The 22133-nt window shown below is 47.7% G+C and overlaps 1 protein-coding gene across 2 annotated transcripts; it reads right to left on the bottom strand.

The window, feature by feature from the left end:
• Positions 1–875: 875 nt before the first annotated feature.
• On the bottom strand, positions 876–19629 carry KHNYN (KH and NYN domain containing). 2 transcript variants are annotated; one of them, XM_054994817.1, is made up of 8 exons: positions 19343–19629; positions 14748–15043; positions 12049–13898; positions 9514–9644; positions 8534–8630; positions 5802–5909; positions 3390–3491; positions 876–2576 (listed from the first exon to the last, which is right to left on the bottom strand). In XM_054994817.1, exons 2-8 carry the CDS (start codon positions 14964–14966, stop codon positions 2243–2245), a joined length of 2841 nt encoding a protein of 946 aa, XP_054850792.1. In that variant the 5' UTR covers positions 14967–15043; positions 19343–19629; the 3' UTR covers positions 876–2242. The 2 variants fall into 2 exon arrangements, with proteins under 2 accessions (XP_054850792.1, XP_054850791.1); XM_054994816.1 differs by lacking the exon at positions 19343–19629 and adding an exon at positions 18083–18170.
• Between the last annotated feature and the right edge of the window lie 2504 nt (positions 19630–22133).

Here is a 22133-nt window from a genome sequence, read left to right as displayed (position 1 = left end):
GCTGCACATTGGTTCACACATAGATTCAAACATACAAAGTTGCCTCTATTATAGAGTCAGACCTTCACAGTGAAATCCTATGCAGAGTTACTCCAGTCTAAGCCCATTGATTTCAGTGGGCTTAGAGTGGAGTAACTCTTCTTAGGATTTCACTGTAAGGGCCAAGCTACAAGTGACGAATGACACTTGAATGGCAAGTGGATTGAGTGGAGGGCAAGTGAAGGGGGAGAAATACACTTGCCGTTCAAGTGTCATTTGTCACTTGTAGCTTGGCCCTAAGTCTTATCATGGTCAGGTTTGTCTATTTGGACCGAAAGCAATTCTCCAGGGTCTCGGGTAGAGGTCCTTTTCTCTGGAGGTTCCAGGGATTGAACCTGGGGCCTTTTGCATGCCAAGCAGATGCTCCAATGCTGAGCCACTCATACACCCCCCAAACGGTCACAAAATTATGTGACTGGACTGAGTTTTAAGCACTGCGGAATTCTAGAATGCCTTTTATAAAAAACTGCACTTTTGTTCTAAATACAGAACAAATCCGATATTGGTCACATGATCTGTTATCGTGGGATTAAGGAGAAGTGGGGCAGCAGTCCCTCAAAGAATCATAGGGTTGGAAGGAGTCACCAGGGTCATCTAGTCCAACCCTCTGCACAATGCCGGGGATTCACAACTACACGCCCCCATGCCCCCCCCCCCCCGCTCCATGCCCAGAAGATGGCAAAACACCTCCAGGATCCCTAGCCAAACTGGCCTGGGGAAAATTGCTACCTGACCCCAAAGTGGCGATCGGCGTTACCCTGGGAAAGTAAGAAGGGACCACAAGAACTAAGCACTGATGCAACCCTTCCTCCCCTCCCCCTCGTGATCTGCCCAGGTTCACAGAATCAGCATTGCTGTCAGATGGCCATCTAGCCTCTGCTTAAAAACCTCCAAAGGAGGAGAGCCCGCCACCTCCCGAGGAAGCCTGTTCCACTGAGGGGCCGCTCCGTTTTATCTAACATGGTTCTGACCTCAGGACAACAACATGTGGGCATGAGAGTATTGTTAAATGTCAGTACGGATGGTACACCATCCTCCATTTTTCATTTCACTTTTTGGCCATCGACTAAAGCAGTCAGAAAACAGATTTATTATTAGCTCTCCAAATCAGTTCCATTTTTAAATTAAGAAAAAGAAAGGATTTTTTCCTCTTGAGCATTCTAGATTTTTTCTTAAGAATGAATATTGATTTTTTTCTTTCAATATTGTTAGGGGGGGAATGCCCCCCCCCAATAAATAATTTGGTGTTTGACTTTATTGTAAAAATAAACGCTTTCTGAATGTTGAGACCGGGGCTTTTAAAATATCAGTATAAAATAGAAATAAAAAATAATCTTAAAAGCTGGAATGTATGTTGAACAATGTCAGTGGAGGCAGTTCTTAAAAACAGGAAAATGAAGAGCCTCGACTGATCAGCCTTCAATTAAAAAAGGATATCCAAAGAGTCATCTAAAATGCTTGCTAATGTACTTTCTTCCCCGTTTCATGGAGATTTCCCCCGTGATCTGGAAAATTATGGCTGAGGCCATCCTAAAATTGTCTTTCGCTGGATCTATGGAAAAAGCTAAACTATGCTTCTCTGGTCTATTTGTAATTGTTCTAGAATTGGTGAATCTGTGGAGGCTTCCAAGCCCAGGACCTCTGAGGGAGGTTGTGGCGGGTATCTGAGAATCCTGTTAGAAACCCTCTCCACAGAACAATTCCAAGGTAAATGACAGTCTTTACAGGGAAGTCACTTTCCCTAGTAAAGGAAACTCTGTCAAGGGGGTATTGCTTTCTCTCACACCTTTGGCCAGCCATTTACTGAACAAACGGCACACAGTAGCTTAATTAACCCTGTCTCGCCGCTCCAAGGTCAACACTCTTGGGGCTGAAGAATGCCAGAAAGCAACTCCATTTTAAGAATAATTAGTGCATCAGAATTAAGACGAGAGCTTTTTCTACTGGCTAGTTGGGGGAAGGGAGGTCTTTGGTCATCAGTGGTTCCAGGATTCTGATAGGGAGGATAATGGACATTCAGATCAACCGGAGAATTTAAGTATCCACTGCGCTGCCTTCACGCTGGAGAGTTTCTCCTGTTGTCTTTTCTCAGGTTGGTAGACGGAGAGCTTCTTGGCACCAAAGAGCTGAGGTTCAAGTCCATACAGGAAGGAGTTCTATTAATGCATCCCCTTTGGAGGAGGATTAAAACCAGTTCGGTGGCTCAGAAACCGAGGCTCAGAATCGCCTCGGAAAGCTTGTTGAGGTCAGAGCTGCACGGATCCCGCTGGAGGACAAAATCGATCTTCTTGTGCTGGTTTACAAAGATCTCCAGAAGCTGTGTCCTCAGCCGTTCAGTCTCCACCGCGGGCCGGACTGTCTCTCTCTCCTCCTCCTCAACTCTGTTTTCCTGATGCCTTCTCCACCGATCCCCATCCGAGCCACTCGCTGGCCATCTATCTCGAAGCTGGAGGACCTCTGACTTTGAGGCAGGGTGAACAGGTACTGGCACCTGAGCTGCCCGGCCGGCATAGGTGTGACATTTCACCGGCTTCGTCCTGCAGCAGGAAATAAATGGGCAATGTTTGGTTTATGATTTGGTTAACAGCAGGAATTAATGAGAGTTTATGTAGCCGAAACCAAAACTGCGAAATGACAACGTCGGGGGAAATTTCAAAATCCAAACCTGATTGTTTTTTTTTTTCAATCTTGATTTTGAAAGGGATTTTGTAGAGAAATTAACCCTTAAGCCTTGTTGATACACATTAAAAGACTACTCTTTTAAACGCAGAAGAATCTACATGGTGTGTTTATCTACAGGGAATAAAATCGTAATTGGCTGTATTATAGTATCCTAAATTGGCTTTTTAAAAATCAGGCCTGAAAATAAGGCATTTTTCTGGTCACCTCTAGTAAGTAAAATTGTTTCCACATGATTACACAGGAAAGCTTTGATAAACTCAACGAGGGTCCTTTTTACACAAACACCTCCCAATTTAAGAAGTGCTATTTGTGAGCAAACAGGCTAGTATCATCTGAAGAGTTACGTGCAAGACAGATGTAATTTTTTTTACAAGGAAATATAAATTAGTTAAAATTTACCTGAATATCCCAAGTTCACTTCAGCGTTGAACCAACCCCAAGGCTCAAATCCAGGCACTTCTCTATGCTGGCCACAAGATGGAGCAGTATCTCCACATGACCAACAGCTGCAAATTCCGAATGCGGGATTTCCAACGACCTTTTTTTCAGGATTTTTTTTTTTAGGGATAGATGGCTCCACCCACTTGTGATCACCTGCTTCCTTTACTGTTCAAAAATGACCCCTTCCCTACGCAAGAAGACAGTTTGTTCCCAGTGTGGATGGATACCTGGGGGTTTTCTTCAGAAATTCCATTAACGTAGGTCCGCCTCGTCCCAACGGGTCATCGGGCACCATGAAAATGTTCTCCACAAAAGTGTACTGTAGCACCCTGGCAGGGAAAAAAAATACCAAGAAGGTTACATTCTCTCAGTCTTGTAACCATTCTTATTCTTTTAACACCTGGATGCCAAAGATAGCTTTGTAAATAGGGTTTCTTACACAGAGCAGCGGTCAGTCAGAAACAGGAATCATAGAGTTGGAAGGGACATCCAGAGTCATCTAGTCTAACCCCCAGCACAATGCAGGAAATTTACAACTACCTCCTCCCCCCTCTCCCCACACACACACTGACCCCTGCTCTATGCCCAGAAGACGGCAAAACACCATCAGGATCTCTAGCCAAACTGGCCTGGGGGAAATTGCTACCTGAACCAAGGTGGCAATCGGCATTGCCCTGGGCATGTAAAAAGGAGCCAGGAGAACTAAGCACTGGTGCAACCCTTCCTGCCCTCCCCCTCATGATCTGCCCAGGTTCACAGAATCGGCATTGCTGTCAGATGGCCGTCTAGCCTCTGCTTAAAAACCTCCAAAGAAGGAGAGCCCACCACCTCCCGAGGAAGTGTCAATCTAACTACAGAAATCCTTTGGCTGAACACTGCCCTGGGGGTAACCCAACCAGCTGAATGCAATCCATTTATTGTAGCTGGCCGACTCTTTGTCAACTTTGTCCCAGGTGGGAAGTGAAAGAGGGTTGCCAAAACCCAGAGAGCCTTTATACATGGCTGGTGGGCTGTGTTTGGAGATGGAAGCATTCAGCCATGTACCAGTCCCTATGCAGCCAATCGGTTCTGCCTAGTCTCAGTTGAAAGCTGCCATTTGGCTGACATGAATCTGCCTTATACTGAGTCAGGCCCTGGGTCCATCAAGATCAGTATTGTCTACTCAGACTGGCAGCTGCTCTCCAAGGTCTCAGGTCTTTCACATCACGTACTACTTGATTCTTTTAACTGGAGATGCCGGGGATTGAACCTGGGACCCTGTCATGATCTGGCTGTGCCAGGAAGGCCTAGCAAGGCCTCAAAAGCCTGTTAGCAGTGGGAGTAGGCCTGCCTACAATTCCCAGGAGCCCCTGGGCCGTTTTGGTGCCCTTTTTGGCCCATCAGAACACAGGGGGCTAACGCTATATAAGCCTGGGAAGAAAAAAAGCCTCTCTTCTTTCTCCCAGGGAGCAGGCCAGAGGAGGTTTCTGCTAGGGAGAGAGGCCCTCATCCAGGTAGGGTGAGAAGGCAGGCCTGGCAGACAGAGGGACAGGGAGTTCAGTCCCGCTAGGGCCTTTTGTTTATTTTGCTTTCACCCATCTGTTGTTGCTAATGCACCTTGCTTCCTGTTTGCTTGTTTGTTTGATATTAACTGACCTCCTTGTAAATAAACCCTTTTGTTTGTATTGTCGAAGGCTTTCACGGCCGGAGAATCCTTTCGTTTGTTGTTCCTGTGCTGGGTCCTCACGCCTGTTTATTGGCCAAGGTACGGAGGTCAGAAGGGTTGGGAGGGGACTCTGGGCCTTCCCAAGGGACCCTAAATCCCAGAGTGGGGGCAGCGTAAGGTGGCTCACCCCACCTGAGGCATGACAGACCCTCTGCATGCCAAGACGAGGCTCAGCCACTGGCCCTTCCCTCAACACTGTAACTTAATAGATACAGGGAAAGTACATCTCCTCTGCATCAAGATTTGCCTGGCAGCCAAGGTCAATAGGGCCTGCACTGCAGAGATAGTGGATAGAATGTCTCCTATCTCCATCACTGCCCCACGACTCAAACAAGAACAGTAAATGAGGGCTGGATTCTCAGCTCTTACGACAGAAGAAAATTTGCATGATTAAAGCACTCTCTGTTCCGGCTTTCGACAGACAGCGAGTGTGTGTGGGGAGCAGGGTTACATGTGCGGATTATTCAACTGTGTAGTACACCCTCCACATCCACTTGCATTCTGAAGTTGTCTGCTCTTAACAGAAACGTCCCAGGTGTCTTTCTTTGAACAAAGAAACATAAAGCTGGAAGGACCCTTAAGGGTCATCTAGTCCAACCTCCTGCACAACGCAGGAGATTCACAGCTCCCACTCCCCCACTGACCACAGGAAGGCAAAAAACCTCTAGGATCCCCAGCTAATCTGGTCTTGAGAAAAATTCATTCCTGACCCCAAAGTGACAATCGGCATTACCCTGGACATACAAGAAACAGGCCTATCACCCTGCTACAGCCTAGAAACTTAATTTGCAATTCTTCTGTCTCCTTGATCCAATCAATCCTCCAAGCTGAGCATCTAAGGGGACCCAAAATCCCATCTGATACCAACCCAATTGAGGTTGCAAAGCCAAGAACCGCCTAAATGATTGCGAATGCCTCTCCCGCCCCCTTTCACCTCTCCTTGATGATCCTGATCCATTTCTTCGATTCTTTTGCAAGATCCCGGAACTGGTCATTGGTGACGATAATCCCGTTGGTCTCTTCTGCCAGTTTGAGCATGAGCCTGGGGTTGGGGGGCAGTAAAAGAGAAGAAAGTATAATCTCCCAATAAGACGTGCACCTGCCATTTGGGTGATTTTCAAACAGTCTATCAGTGCAATCCTAAGTAGAGTTACTCCAGTATAAGACCATTGATTTCAGTGGGTTTAGACTAGAGTAATTCTGCTTAGGATTGCATTGTATGGTGAGGAACCCTGTTCCGTATTGACTCCTCCACCACGGAATGTGATAATCTTGCAATGGATTCTGGGATGTACTTCAAGATGGCCACTCAGCTTACACTGGGGGCCAGCTGAGGCTGCTGGGCCTCCACCGTTGCCCCATCTGAACTGAAACGATTCCCCACAACTTAGTCGAGATTGTCCCACAGCAGCATGTTTACGGGGCAGGCCAGCAATCACTTCAGGAGCCTGTGATGGGGCTGCATATATTTTTCCATAAACTCTGGTGGGCAAGCTCTCTTTCAAGACAATTTCAGCCCACCCCCTCAACCTGTCATTGAGGAATTTCTGGCCAAGGAATCCCACAGCATAGTTCCCCAAACCAGCAGTGGTTTCATCTGCCACCCTTGCTCTTTAAAAATAAACCCAGCTTATAAACTTGGTATTTTGCAAACGTCTCTCTCTTTCTCACTCTGACTTTCGGCCCACTATCAGTTTCTGTTCCTCTGTTTGCACTCTCCCCTTTCGCATGTCGATTCAGTCAGCCTCCATGACTCAATCCTCAAACACACACACACACCCCGCCTGCCAAGAAAGCAACTTCCGGCTTCTGGGCCAAGCCCATTTGCTCACGAACACCTCATCAAAGTATGACAGCAGCGCCTGGCAACCTGGAAAGCCCAGCCTGGGGGAAACCCCAGGGACACTCCAGATTTAGCTAAAATAAAATAAAAGTCTGATATGCTTCTGCCCAGGCATGCTCAGCAAGTGCAAAGTAAATGTAAAAGAAAGAAAACCACTGGAATATTTTACTGCATTGATGCTTGTTCCAACTCACAGATCTTTGGAATTGTTAAGTTAAGGGTAACACTTTCCACTGACTCAGAAACCTCCAAAAGAGATCTGGGGAAGTGCCTTGGGCTGGAGGAAGGAACCACCTTTAGTGGAACCTATGCAGTCCATCCAATGCATACTAGAAGTATTTGGTACCAGTACTTTGGTATCAGTACTTTGTCAGAGAAGCTAAACGTCCTTGCATCTCCAAGCTCTCTACAACACCAGTGTAAGGAATCTGCCAGGCAAAGGCAGGGTTTTTCTTAGATGGCCAAACTCGATCAGAATTTTAAGTGTTGTTGGGATTCTGGCCTAGCTCAGATATGGGCTGGCTCGGCTGATGTGCAACACTTGTGGAGCAGTCTCCGAGTTCCCCGGCGATCTGACCTTGGGAGGCTGTTCTCAGCCAGGCTCTATCTGCACTCCCTAGATTTTTCCCACAGCCGAAATGCTAATTAACAGCTTTGCCCTGATTGGCTCTTGTGTTGCCGGGTGATGCTCTAAGTCCTAGATAAGACGGCTTCTCAGCTCACCCAGTTCCTTCACTAACATTATTCTCGTCTCCATTACCATCCTGCGAGTATGCTGGAGAGAAGCTGAGAACTCTACGCTCTTCACCACCTCAACATGCCCCAGCACAGCATGGCAGAGGGCTCACATTCGAATGGACGGGTGAGACAAGCAACAAACGAATCCAATCAGAGACGTTTAGGTAGCAAACTCTCTAGTTTTTAGTGAGGCAGTTTTTTATGTAGCAGCAGTGAGGTTGAGGGGGGACATGATTGCTCTCTTTAAATATCTGAAAGGCTGTCATTTGGAGGAGGGCAGGGAGCTGTTCCAGTTGGCAGCAGAGGGTAGGACCCGAAGCAACGGGCTTAAATTACATGAAAGGTACCGGCTGGATATTAGGAAAAACTTTTTCACGGTCAGAGTAGTTCAAAAGTGGAATCCGCTGCCTAGGGAGGTGGTGAGCTCCCCCTCACTGGCAGTTTTCAAGAAGAGGCTGGATGAATACTTGTCGGGGATGCTTTAGGCTCATCCTGCATTGGGCAGGGGGTTGGACTAGAAGGTTTGTATGGCCCCTTCCAACTCTGTGATTCTGTTTTCTTGTTTTATGTCTATTGCTTGTGTAAGAACGTTTTAATGCTTTTTGCAAACACGCCTCAAACTAATAAACTAAAATTTTATTTAAGCTGAGTCTGGAATTCGTAACTTGGGCGTGGGGCGTGGGTACACCTGAGAATGAACCCGGAGATTGGAAAGCCCAGGCCTTTGGGGAAGGAAGAGCTTTTTGTCTCACAAAATAAAAAGGGGACACTTCCCATTTGCCAGATTGATGAAGTGTTTGTGATCAGCGCTCAGAATTAAGAGGAAGAGGGTGGGCCTTCCCTTCAACCAGTCATCCACCACCCCTAATTTCTAGTTCTCCTATTAAGGTATTTCTTTGGGCTAAACCAATCTTTCACTTCACCTACATGGGTTATCTGAGCGTCGACATTTTAAATTTTACTAAACATTCTGTGACATCATAGCAACGGAGCCAATGGCGAAAGAGAGATTTTGCTGAGAAAAGCCTATCTGTGCAGCCGCTGTGACATGGGAAATATCATGCTTTCAATGATCCGTGGCTTACCTGTCGTCATACGGCATGATGTTCTTCCCATCAACTTTGCGGGATGGCGTGACGGAGAGGATGCTCAGATCACGCAACTCGAACAAGAAGTGCTGCTCTGTGATTTGGGAAGGGGTTGGAAAAAGCAGAGTCGGAATCAACATCATATTTTTAGACTGGCAATTTCTGACTAGGGTTTAGATCGAACCAGTTTGATGACCTCAAAAGACTATGCTGGGAGTTATGGAGCCTGCATTGACAAAAAGTGTATCAGATGTACTAAGGAAGGGAATTGGACAAGATTGAATGAAAAAGCAGGCTGGATCCACTCCTACTTTTGTAATAAATAATCCTTTTTTTATGGTTGTTGGGGGTTTTCCGGGCTGTATTGCCGTGGTCTTGGCATTGCCAAGACCACGGCAATACAGCCCGGAAAACCCCCAACAACCATCGTTCTCCGGCCGTGAAAGCCTTCGACAATCCTTTTTTTAATTTATTTTCATTTTTATTTATTTCATTTATGCTCCATATTTTCAGACTATAAATAAATAATAATAATTTCTCCCCAGTGGGGAGCCAAAGTAACTTACAAAATTCTCCTCTCCTCCATTTATCCCCACAGCAACCCTGTGAGGTAGGTTAGGCTGAGAATGAGCGACTGGCCCAAGGCCACCTAGCAAGCTTCCACGGCAGAGTGGAGATTCGAACCTGGATCTCCCACATCCCAGTCCAACATTCTAACCACTACACAACATTGCCTTTTTACGGCAATTAATCATCTTTGATCCATTAAACAAGTGCCTCTACTAACCAGGCAGCAGAATTTTTAGACGTGATTTAGAAGGGGAATGCCCCTTCTAAAATGATGCCTGCTGAATACATCTGGAAATCATCTAAAAAGGGTTTTTTATCATATGCAAATCAATGCAGATCTACTAAATTAAATATTGTGAGATTAACCCACTGAGATTTCTTTAATCAAGTACCAGCTTATTGCTTACCTCTCACACTGGAATCTGGTTCCATCCGGTATGCAGGAACAAAAACAGTCACTTCCCGGTGACCCCGGTCCCAGAAATACTGTACAGCCAGGGCAATGCCTCGGCATGAGAAGAACTGGTTCAGACCGTGCCTACAAGGACAGAAAGTGGTACTCAGATATGCAACGATCACGTCCATTCAAATTAAAGATCACCGAAAAATTTCACAGGTCGCCCCAAGTGGTGACAGTAGCAGGTAGAACTGGCAACGCATCAGGAAGGACGAGACAGAGCGATTGTCTGATTTACAGATCCAGAGGAGTTAGCCGTGTTAGTCTGTAGTGGCAAAATAGAAAAGAGTCCAGTAGCACCTTTAAGACTAACCAACTTTATTGTAGCATAAGCTTTTGAGAGCCACAGCTCTCTTCGTCAGATGCACATGCCTCTGACGAAGAGAACTGTGGTTCTCGAAAGCTTATGCTACAGTAAAGTTGATTAGTCTTAAAGGTGCTACTGGACTCTTTTCTATTTTGTCTGATTTACAGTACTGATCTCACGCAGTTATAGAAGAACCCTTCTTCAACAGCCTTCTAGCAGAATTCCTATAAGGAAATTGCACACCAAAAAATATTACATAACAATTAAGTTCTTAACTGGTTAACTAGATGTAAAGAGCAGCCTCCAGTTAGAAGTTATGGAATAAGCTAGACCTCTCCCTGTACTGCTTTCAAAACTTAAGGCTACCTAAGACATAATTGTGGGTCCCGGCTAACCATGGTTATAATAGTTATAATGATAAAATATATGGCTTGTAGACTAAGTAGAGGAAAAGCCCAGTCTCAACAGACCTCAGAATCTAAGCAGGGTTGTAACGTGGATGGGGGACCACCAAGGACTCTGCAGAAGAAGGCAATGGCAAACTACTTCTGCTCTTCACTTGCCTAGAAATCCCATTACTGGGGTCGCTGTAAGTCTGGTGCGACTTGACAGCACGTACATGCAGACTGAGAACCGAGCTCAAAATGCACACTCCCTTTTCTCTCCAAAACAAATCCCCTCCTTTCCCTTGTTAGAAGTAACCATGGTTTAATAGTTAATGCAAGCTATACTAGCCATGATTAATGCAAGCTACGGTTCCTTGCATAATTTGAAACTGTAATGTGGAGGTCCAAATCGTAGTTATTATTAGGGAATTTGGTGATCATCAACCCTGGTTTAGCATCAACCATGGTTAGCACTGATGCACGCCTAAAATTAAAGCATAGTTAATGGTGAGAAGGGAAAAGTGGATCATCCCAGGGAGGGAAGAAGAGAGTTACAGAGCAAATCGCCAAGTCTTGCTCCCGATCTGCAAGAAGCCAATGCCACATTTGCCCTGGATCTGTGTTCCCTCCCTCCGTACTCATTTACAGGTCTACAGTCAGAACTTTTACAGCAAAGAGGCCTTTGGGTGCACCGGGGGGGGGGGGGGGTTGCACCATCATAACACTATGTGAAAGAGCAAAACCCTGGTACGAGGCTGAATCTACGGACAATTCTGTGCCACTAGGCAGTGTTGTGGTGGAACTTGCTTCCTCCTGAGCTAGCACTTCTGTTTGCACAACAGATCAACGAAATCCATTCATCTAGCCCTGGAGGAAGCAAACACCACGGCAGACCCAGGCCTTGTTTATAGTTATTTTATATCATGACACACTTCATCCCTAAGTAGGTTTTCCCTCCTGTCCAGAGACTGTGGCTCTGAACTTCATCCTCGCTCTGAAAACAATCTGCCAAGGCCAGAGGAAGCGTGAGGGAATTTTTTTCAGTTTGCCGGACGCGTCTTCCTCAGTCCTGTTCAGACTTTCATCTGTTTGCTGAGGAACCCTATCTATCTGATGTGGCGAGTCTGTACAAAGCATCCTAGGAGAGCTCAAAGGTCCAATCGGTTCATGCAGAACATCGGCCACTGCCGGCAGACTGCCCTCAGAAACTCAGGAATCACACCCAAAGTCAGGGCTGAACATCAGTGATGTCCGCCAAGAACAGCTGGCAAGCCACAGCTTCATAATAAAGTTATATAGAGGTAAGTGGATAGCCCAGGCAAGCCCAATCTCACCAGATCTTGGAAGCTAAGCAGGTCGGCCTTTGTTAGCAACTGGATGGGAGACCTCAGGGGAAACCAAGGTTGCGGAGGCAGGCAATGGCAAACCCCCTCTGACAGCCCTTTGCCTTGAAAACCCCAGCAGGGGGTCACCACAACTCATCTATGACTTGACGGCACTTTCTACCACATTTCGATATGTATGTATGTATTTATATGCCATCACGCTGCAAAAGAATTACGGTGACCCCCAACAAGGGGCTTTCAAGGCAAGTAAGAAGCAGAGGAGGTTGGCCATTGCCCTCCTCTGCAGAGTCTTCCTCGGGGGTCCCCACGTGCCCACTCCGCTTAACTTCTGAGATCCAACTACACTATACCTTTCCACATCCCTCACTCCACATCCTCAAGACCATGCCAAATGGAAGAGGCTCTCCCAACCTCTGTGTCTCCCCTCCCCACAAAACCGTACTCACATCATGGCTACATTGCTGCCATCGATAATGACCCTTCGTAGATTCTTCTTCCCTGGTGTGTTGGCCAATTGGAGGTTGAAGTGAGTCTTGAGCGCCTCTTCGAAGCGCTGGGCCCCGGTCACCGTGGAAACAGAACTATGGTTGGGGGGTCCTAGACTGGAGCTTTCTGCTGACTGGCTCTCCTCAGAATCCCATGTGGAGAAAAGGGAGTTAGCGTTGGTGGGCCTGTCCAGCGACAAAGCAGGAACACCTGCATCAACAGGCGGGACGTAGACACCCTCACAGAAAAGGGATACATGCGTCTTCCCTGTCTCCTGATGGTGTCTGTGTGGCGAAGATTCTCTATGAGCCATCATGGCTGCCCTTCGGACACCTCCACGTTCCAGCTTTGGGTCAGATACCCCAACGGCACCCTCAGCCTCCTCTTGACTTTCCCCCTTCTCATTGAGTTGCCTCAGCAGGCCAGCCAGTGGGGCACCTGTCTGTATCCCTGTGGGAATCTTGCTGGGCGAATGACCACAGTTGGCCACCGCGGCTTTGATGACTTCCAGGAGATATTCGTCTTTATCCTCAACTTTTTCCAATGGAGGGGGAGAGTTCTCTGTTCCCCCAGGCTCCTTTTGAGGGAGGACAATGTCATCTTTCTGGGACAAGCCCGCCTCCTCCATTTGGACTCTGTCCAGAATAGTGGAAGGGGTCTCCCGGACCCCACCCTCCAGGAGCACCTTTTTGACCACCTGCTCTTCATAGCCCATGGTTTTAAAGAAGTTGAGTCTCATTTTGAACTCCTTCTCCATCCCCGATGACAGCAACGTGTCCGACAACGATGACGACAACTCCTCCTCGCTGCTTTCCTCAGGCAAGCTAACAGGGCTGGATTCCCTTGCGTGAAAAGTCTGCTTTGTTTCCACCACATGATCCTCCAAAGACATTGTTAGTCCTGAGTAACCAGGAAAAATCTGAGACTGAGGAAGAGCAACTACAATGGGTTGGGAGGAACTCTTGGGAAGTGTTGGACTGGGGGTGGTTGTCTCATTGGACCAGCCTTGAACGCTTTGCAGGCCAGCCAAAACGTCTTGGGGCCTAGCCTCAGCACCCCCTTTGGGAGAGTCAACCCTTGACAACTGAGGCATAGTCTGCTCTTGTGGCCTACCAACCATGGAAGGTAAGTCAGTCCTAAAACTTCCAGGCCTAGTTGAGTATGGTAGTTGGGGAGAACCCAGAGGCTTGTGAGGAGACTGCTGAGGCCTAGCAAAGCCTGCACAGAAGACAGAGCCAGAGTTTCCAAACTGACTTTGCCCTCGAACTCTGCTGAGCCCCATAGACTCACCAGAGATATTTTGAGGCCTACTTAGAGACTGAGGTCCACCACCACTCACACCTCCTGTTTCCCATTCTGGCAAACGGTCTTGCCTAAAACCCGGTGGTGACCAACACCCATTCCTTTGCTTCTGCTCTCCCCCTTCTTCCCGAAACTCCTTCACCAAGCTGAGCAGCTCCTCCTTCAGTGCAGTTGGCAGGATCAAGAGGTCCATAGCATATTTATCATCGTAGGTCTCCACCAGTTCCTGGAAGGCTCTCTTCACTTGGGCCTCCCGTTCCTCTTGCAGCTTGGGGTTCTTCTTGTATTTTTCCACAAAGTCCTGGATTCGACTCTGGGCCATGACAAAGGCTTCAGCCAAGCCGGAGACTAAAAGGGAGCCAGGGCGGAGCAGGGTGAGGTCTGCAGATGTCCCTTGGGTGAGGCAGTCCAGGAACAACCCATGGGCTCCTAGAAAGATGCACTCCATGTCCTTGGGGTACCGAACCTCCTCATCCAGTTCTGGAGCGCAAAGACCTTTGATGTATTCCTTTTAAAAAAGGGAAAAACTCATGATAGAGTAAGCGAAACAATGTAAGGCAACTTGTAGCTGTTAAGTCTCTTGTAGCTAAAGAGAACTAATAAGCCGCAAGCAAAATGAACACACAAAGCACGCTCTGCTGTAGCACAGTGGTTAAGTGGTTCGGCTGTGAATCAGCACTCTGCTGGTTCGAATCCCACTACTGCCATGAGCTCGGCAGGTGGCCCTGCGTAAGCCACTTCTCTCAGCCCCAGCTCCTTAGCTGTATTGCGGGGATAATAACAGCACTAACTTTCTCACCGCTCTAGGTGGGGCACTAATCTGTCTAGAAGAGTGGTTCTCCACACGTAAGGATAAACATGAACCACTTCAAATTTATCCTTTCCAAATCACTGGAAGGGGAGTAACTGATGGCCACTGGAGTGCCCGGTGAATGCAGCTGACCATTACGGGGAAGACCTGGACACGGGGACAGCAGCCTTTCAACAGAAATCGGCCTCGGCACAGCAAATGAGTGCAGATCGCTGATGCAGTTTCAGGAGGATGAGATGCTCGCTTTAGCAACTGCGAGGCAGAGACCAAATATTGGGACCAAATTTATTCGGGATGAAATTATTGGGTTGGATCCAACCGGCTTTTCTGCTGGTGAAAAACAAAGGGGGGGGGAATCTCCTCGAATCTCCAAAAAAGGGTTTGCACGAGATCATGATCCGAAAGCCATGTGAGATGGAGGCTGTAGTTAGCAGCACTGGGCAGGACTGAGTGAAAAGGCTGTCTGGATCCAACCCATAATCCAGGATCTTCACAGCTCAGCCAAAGGGCCATTCCTTCCCTGCCCAGCCCTGTCCCAGCCCTTACCTTTGCCCTCTGCAGATTCTCCCTGCATCCTTGCAGTTGTAGCCAAATCTTCCGTGCCCCCTGGGGTTGCCCGTTGGGACTCTGTGCCAACTCTAGCACCCCCAGGACGTTCAACTCCACCCTGAAGAGCTGCTCGATCCGGGGACGATGCACCGTCATCATCTCCTGTGCCTCCTCAGGCACAGCAAATTCATCCAGGGTCCTGCCACTGCTCGGCATGGCGGGAAAGCACAGTCGCAGGTTGTGGCGTCACTCTTGGTTTCTGCGACAACGGGGGCCTTTATGTGGCAAATAAGCTGCAGGGGAGGAAACCATTTGTTGAAAAACGCAAAAAAAGGATCTCTGCTGAGCCTTCACTTTATTATTAATAACATTTATATATTTGTACCCTGCTTTTGCCCTGACAGGGACCCAAAATGGCTTCCAACATCATTCTCCCCTCTTCCATTTTATCCGTATAAGCATCGCCACTCAAACCTATTCCCGCACTCTAACCACTAGGCATTGAGATACGCTCTCTCTGCTTCTACAATCATCTGTACCAGGAGTGGGAAAAGAAAGAGAAGGTGAGGGAAACCATAAAGTACTGGTTGGGGGGGGCGTGGCCAGAAAAAACAGGAAAGGGAAAACCAGCACTGAGATATGGGTAGAGTTGTGTATATTCGATCTTTCCACAGACACACTATGTAAGGATTCCATTAAAGAGGTGAAACAGTTACCAACAGGCAGGACCGTAAATTCCTAGAAGCTTTTAAAATGTTTTTAAATTAACGTTCCATATAGATCCTAAATAATGAAACATTCACTAAACAGGAGTATAAGCTATTGATTAACAAGCACTACACCAAAGAGCAAAAAAGAGACTCAAACTGTAAACACACAATTGCATCACCATAACCCGTGAGCCAAATAATAAGAGATAAGAAGGATCTCAAAATCCTGTGAGTCGAACGAACCATAATTAAGTACCTTGGAAAATCAGTGAATTCCTAGGTGGTTTTTTATTAACACCTGTTATTAACATCATATTTCATCCACCTGCCCGGCCTCATAACATCTGGAGTGATTGGATGTATTGTGGACACCGATAGCCATCTTGGGTAACCTGGTTTTTACTTGCTAATGTGACCGTTTTTATTTCTATATATTGTATTTTAAATGGATTTACTGTTATATTGTTGTGACCAGCCCTGAACCTGCTTGCGGGGAGGGCAAGTAAAAGTCAAATAAAAATTAAATTATTAAATTAACACTGCGATGATTTACCACCTGTGGATTAAGATTAGCAACAGGGGCTAAATGGAACCTCTAGGTCCAGAGACAGTCTATCTCTGAATCTCTGATTCTGAAAGCAAAACGGAGAGACAGGGCAATTGCCTTGCTTGTAGGCTTCTGGGAGGTAGCTGGTTGGCCACTGTTGAAAACAGGATGCTGGGATAGCCAGGCAAATCCAGCAAGGTTCATCTTAACGTTCTTGTTCCAGCTTGTGAGCTCTGTTTTTCTTTTCCTAATTTAATTTCGGCCCACAGTGGGCTCTGGAAAAAGGGCAGGTTACACTTCAATGAGAATTTAAAACAAACCCCTTCGCTCCAAGGAGCAGAAGGCATCCCACAGCTGGATGAGACAAGCTGTGGACACCTGCCTAAGAGAGTTATTTTGTGGCTGTTTTAATTTGGTTGCTGCACAGGGTGTTCCTCCCACCCACCCCCACCACCCCCGTCCCACTTATCACCACCGTTCGGTTTTTGTCATTATTGCACTTTATTTTTTGTTCCCTACCTTAACTATTTTTATCTGGAAAGGGAGGCCAGGGATTTTTGATTATATGAAATATTGGTTTATTACAAATTAACAGGTCGCTGCCTCTCCCTGTAGGAGGGCCGGTGCAGGGGGACTGCTGGACACCAGGAGGTCTTGGCTTGTCCACTCTTGGAGGTCTTGGCTTGTCCACTCTTGGAGGTCTTGGCTTGTCCACTCTTGGAGGTCTTGGCTTGTCCACTCTTGGACTAGGCGGACCCTGCGTTTGCTCCAGCTAGTCTTCATTCTCTCTAGGACTAGTTGATGCAATGCAGGAAGTGGCCTCCTACTGAGTCTGCCCCTGTCCGGACCAGTCTCGTCTACTCTGACAGGCAGCGGCTCAGTGAAGTTTCAGGGAAAGAACTTTCACATCATTTAACTGGAGAGCCTGGGATTGAACTGGGACCATTCTGCACAACAAAGCAAAGGCTCCACTCCCCTGCCTCGCCTCCCAGCTCCTCACTGCAAGATGCAGGAAGGGAACGGCACCTCTGCAACACAAGAGATGCACACTGTTCTTACAAACAGGGCTCCAGAGATTGGCAGGGGAAGGGGCAAGAGGGCAGTGCAAGCTGAATGACTTCCACTACTGGAAGTCATGCAGCTCGGACTCTGGCTGGCAGCTATGGTTGCTAACCTCCAGGTAGTGCCTGGAGATTTCCCAGAATTCCAAGTGATCTCCAGATGTCAGAGAAGGGGAAAGAGGGTGGCATGGACGGAGGGCACAGGATCTGGCCACTATGGGAAGCCATGCAGTTGTGGGTCTGGCTAGCACCTCGGGTAGCCAACCTCCAGGTAGTGCCTGGAGATCACCAGATGACAGATATAGACAGGGGAAGGGGAAAGAGGGTGGCAAGGATGGAGGGCACAGGATCTGGCCACTATGGCAAGCCATGCAGCTCTGGGTCTGGTTGGCATCTAGGGCTGCCAACCTTCTGGTAGTGCCTGGAGATCTGGAATTCCAAGTGATCTCCAGGTAACAGAGATTGACCGGGGAAGGGGAAAGAGGGTGGCATGGACGGAGGGCACAGGATCTGGCCACTATGGGAAGCCATGCAGCTCTGAGTCGGGCTGCCAACCTCCAGGTAATGCCGGGAGATCTCCCAGAATTCCCAGTGATCCCAAGACGACAGAGATCAGATCCCCTGGAGAAAATGGCTACTTTAGAGGGTGGTCTCTATGGCATTCCACACCACTGAGCCCCCTCTCCTTCCCAAACCCCGCCCACCTTAGGCTCCACCCCCCCCGATCTCCAGGAATTTCCCAACCAGTTGGCAACCCCAGCCTTGCTGAGCGCTAATAAAGCTCGCACAAATAACCATCGTCGGACACCCCCCCCCCCCCAAAAGCTCTTTCTGCGCTCTAACGGCTTTCCAAAGGCAAGCGGGCCGACTCCCCCGGCTGTGGATTTGCTCTCCTTCGGAAACCCTGCCCCAAAGGGCGTGATCCCTCCCTCCGCGGGGGAGACCCACCCACACCCTCCCCCAGCCGATCCTCCACCCCCAGCAAACGCAGACCCCGCCGGGGCGCTCGCCTACCCCCGCTCCGGAGCGCGCCGCGTCCTCGCAGCCATGGCCACCCCCGGCCCAGCCTCGCCGCGGCCCCCCGTCCCCGGCCACCTTCCGTTCGGGAGCCAGGCGGAAATGCCCGGCGCTGTTGGCGAGCCCGGAGTTTCCCAGCGGGGCGGGGCGACCCGAGGAGGAGGAGGAGGAGGAGGAGGGAGGAGGGCCGCCTTTCGCTTTGCAGCTTCCTGCTCGGAGGCTGCCCGGCCCGGCTGCAGCGCGTTCTTTGGGAAGCGTCTCCAGCTCTTCCCGGCCTCGTTCCTGGGCATGTGCAGAGTGCCGTGCCACAGCTGTCTTTGCGCAAGGTTCTCCTCGGCTCCGAGCAAGCCTGAATTCTCCGTGGAAGCTAAAATGACAAAACTCTGCTTTGCTCGCATCGTGAGAAGACAAAAGCCAATAAGGCTAGGAACAGTGGAAGGCAGTAGGAAAAGACCTAAAACGAGACGGCTTGACTCAGTAAAGGAAGACATAGCCTCCAGTTTGCAAGATCTGAGCAAGGCTGTTGATGGTAAGACATTTTGGAGGCTATTCATTCATAGAGGCAGCTGTTCCTGGGCATGTGCAGAGTGCCACGCAACAAGTTTTTGCAAAAAGTTATACTTAAGATCTGGGACCCAATCCTTAGAAACAAAACCGGTGAAACTGAGGTTATGGTACTTTGGTCACAACATGAGAAGACGAGTCACTAGAAAAGTCAATAATGCTAGGAATAGTTGAAGGCAGTAGGAAAAGAGAAAGCTCGAACATGAGATGGCTTGACTCACTAAAGGAAGGCATGGACTTAAGTTTGCAAGATCTGAGCAAGGCTGTTAATGGTAAGACATTTTGGAGGCCATTTGTTCATAGAGGCAGCTGTTCCTGGGCATGCGCAGAGTGTCATGCAACACTTTTGTAAAAAGTTATCCCTAATGTCTCAGATCCAAGCAAGCCTGAATTCTCCTTAGAAGCTAAAATGGCAAAACTGAGGCTATGGTATTTTGGTAGCATCATGAGAAAACGCAAGTCACCGGAAAAGGCAGTAGAGGTAGGAAACGTAGAAGGCAGTAGAAAAAGAGGACGAGAGAGACTCCAAATGAAATGGATTGGAGCCACAGCCTTCAGTTTGCAAAACCTGGGCAATGATTTTGGATCTGGTGACATCTTAGAGACCAACAAGATGCTTGGTCTTTTTGGTCTCTAAGGTGCCACTGGACTCCGATCACGCCAGAATTCTCAATATAAGCTAAAATGACTAACCTGAGGCTGTCGTCTTTTGGTCACATCATGGCAAGATGAGTCACTTGAAAAAACAATGCTAGGAAAGATGAAAGGCACTAGGAGAAGAGGAAGGGCCTAACATGAGATGGATCGTCTCGGCCTTCAGTTTGCAAGGATTTTGAGTCCAGTGTCACCTTGGCGCCAACAAGCTGTGTTACAAGCTTTTTGCATCTTTAAGCAAGCGCAGGGTGCCATAGGTTTATTTAATTTTGCACAGAGATGCTCAAAGCATCCAGGAACTGCTAAGTGTCTCAAACTGCCTTTCTTGCATGATTTTTAGGTTTGAAAATTGCGTGGTTAACTGCACATTTTTAAGCACGTGCAGAGTGCACACTTGTGGAGAACATCAGTGAAAGTGGTTTGATCGCTGTTTCCTCTTCCGTGCCTCCTGGCTTGTCCCCATGCACAGCCGCAACTTTGCCCAACATATCCAGGGCCACCTGGGGGAAATTCCAGATAGCAAAATTTATTGGCAAAAGGGCGGGCCTCCACCAGCTGCATTTTGTTTGAGTTTTTCTTCATCTTTTCCACTTTTTTTTTAGATCTGTAAAGGAAACTCTGACACATTAAAGCTCCATTGCTCTTTTCCTCCGAGACTGAGGCTCACTTCTGTTTTTTTGTTGTTGTCTCTTTTTTTCTGTTTGTTTCACACCCTGTACATTCCAGCCTTTCAAAGTAAAGATGCCAAGAGGTTGGCAGTAAGTAACAGCCATTGCATTGCGCCTTGGACTGTTCTCATGTGATCCCAGAAATTTGAGTTTAGCAGACACTGACTTTATAAGAGCTAAGAAGGGGTGCCACCGGCTGTAGGGCCTTTTTAGTTGTGGCTCCAGAGCTGTGCGATACTCTCTGTTGAGAGGTTCGGGTCAGTTCTTCATCGGCCTCTTTTTGGAGGTATGAAGTGCCATGGGAACTGTGTAAAAATGCAGTATATAAACAGGAAAAGACAGATTCTCCCACTGACACCCGACAGATGCTGAATTAAAAGGTTCCTAGTTTGATCAGGCACCCAAGCAGGCGGTTGGTTTGTGGCTTAATCACTGACTGACTTCCAACCAGGCTCTACAGTTCAGCTCTTTTCATTGCTGACGCTACCTACTCATTGTTTACAAGATGTTTTTGGACCTTAGACTGCTTTTAAAGGTCATGTTATTTATTTATTCTAAACACTGATCTCCTACCAACTTTCAACCAGATTGGGCTTTCGAGACAGTTTTCAGAGACTGACCAAACATGAACAGAAAGCCTTACAAAATATTTTTTAAAAAACTCAGCAATTTAAGACAGCATCAGCAGAAATACAGTAGATCAAGCAGTGACAATGTCAAAAATGAAATATAACCCCATGAAGAATAAAATACCTTTGGACTTGGAAGTCGCTGTGCTCTTTATGATCATGGTATATGTTTCAGAATTAACCCTAGTGTTGCAAATAGGTTCAGAGGCTGATCTCTGGACAGATGGCAACCAGAATGGCTTTCCTGAAAACTCATGACCTGAAAGTCTCTATTCCTCAACACAGTGGCTCTCCAACATAAGATGGCTGAACTCGAACTCGTCAGTAGCTTTGGCTCTGTCCATCTTGGAGTCAGCCATGACTAAAGTTTTCTCTCCTGATACCTGTATTAAGTTAACACAGCAAATCTGGGGAGATGGTATTTTCATCAATGAATGCTGTTTTTAGTAGCTTCCACACCTAATTTGACCTTCGCATAAAAATGTCACCAGAGAAAAACACCTTTGCCCATGCACAGATGCCTGCTCAGTTACCGCTAACGGCTTGGCTTCCAAAGCTAAGCTTGTAGAAGTCCCAAATCAAATTCAGGTCTGTGCCTCTGGGTCTTGCAAAAAGAACCCAAGTGTCCTTCCGTCCCCGGGCTGCAGGAACGGCTCCAAAACATCCATGAAACAAAACCAAGTCCTTTTCAGCCTAGAGAAAAAAGGCAGTTTGGTCAACCCAGACTGCTGGCCTGGACCTTCCGCCCAAACATTCTTACCGTCAGGATGGGACGTCTCTTGAAAGTGTCCGTATTCTGAAGATGCAAGCAAAACTAGGCTGGGGAGTGACAAACCCTTAAGTCTACGGCTTTCTTTTCTGTGGGAAATTCCCTCCTTGCCTCCATTTCCCCCACCCTACTTTGCCTGGCCAGCAAGGTCCCAAACTATTGCGCCATCTACTGGCCACTTTTGTGCAAGCAACCATCATAAGAGCCTGGAGAATTAGAGGAGTGGTCTTTTCAGGGGTTAGTAGTAGTCATTGGTGGACCACTCCTCCATGAATTCGCCTGACCCTCTTTAACGATGTCTGTGCTTGGGGCCATCACTACATCCCCTAACAGTGAATTCCACACTCACTGAGTATTTCCTTTACTCTGTTCTGAACCTATTTCTCAAAAATTTCATTGGGTGCCCCCAAGCTCTAGTATTATGGGAGAGGGAGACCAAAGACCCTCTGTTCACTTTCTCCACCCTGTACATAACTTCATAAACCTCTATCACGCCCCCCCCCCTTAGCAGTCTTTTTTCCAGACTGAACTGTCCCAGACTCCAGCATCTCGTCAAACAAAAGATGCCCCATTAATCTTGGTCACCCCCGTTTGGATTTTTTCCAGTTCTGCAATGTCCTTTTTGAGATCGGGGACCATAACTGCACACAGTATTCCAACTGAGGCTGCACCATAGCTTTATTCAAGGGCATTACAATATTGGCCATTTTGCTTTCCATCTCTCCTCATAATTCCTAGCATGGAGTTTGCCTTTTTTCCCCCTT

Source organism: Eublepharis macularius, chromosome 12 (assembly GCF_028583425.1).
Source record: "Eublepharis macularius isolate TG4126 chromosome 12, MPM_Emac_v1.0, whole genome shotgun sequence".
NCBI classification, from domain to species: Eukaryota; Metazoa; Chordata; class Lepidosauria; order Squamata; family Eublepharidae; genus Eublepharis; species Eublepharis macularius.
This window is presented reverse-complemented; position numbering and strand designations above follow the sequence as displayed.

Coding starts and splice junctions, on each gene's coding strand:
- KHNYN (XM_054994817.1), bottom strand. CDS start 14,966: ATGCCGAGCAGTGGCAGGACCCTGGATGAATTTGCTGTGCCTGAGGAG. Junction 9,645..12,048: donor GGCAGCAATGTAGCCATGAT/GTGAGTACGGTT, acceptor CTGTCCTTGTAG/GCACGGTCTGAACCAGTTCT. Junction 2,577..3,389: donor TTTCTGAAGAAAACCCCCAG/GTATCCATCCAC, acceptor TTCCTGCTGCAG/GACGAAGCCGGTGAAATGTC.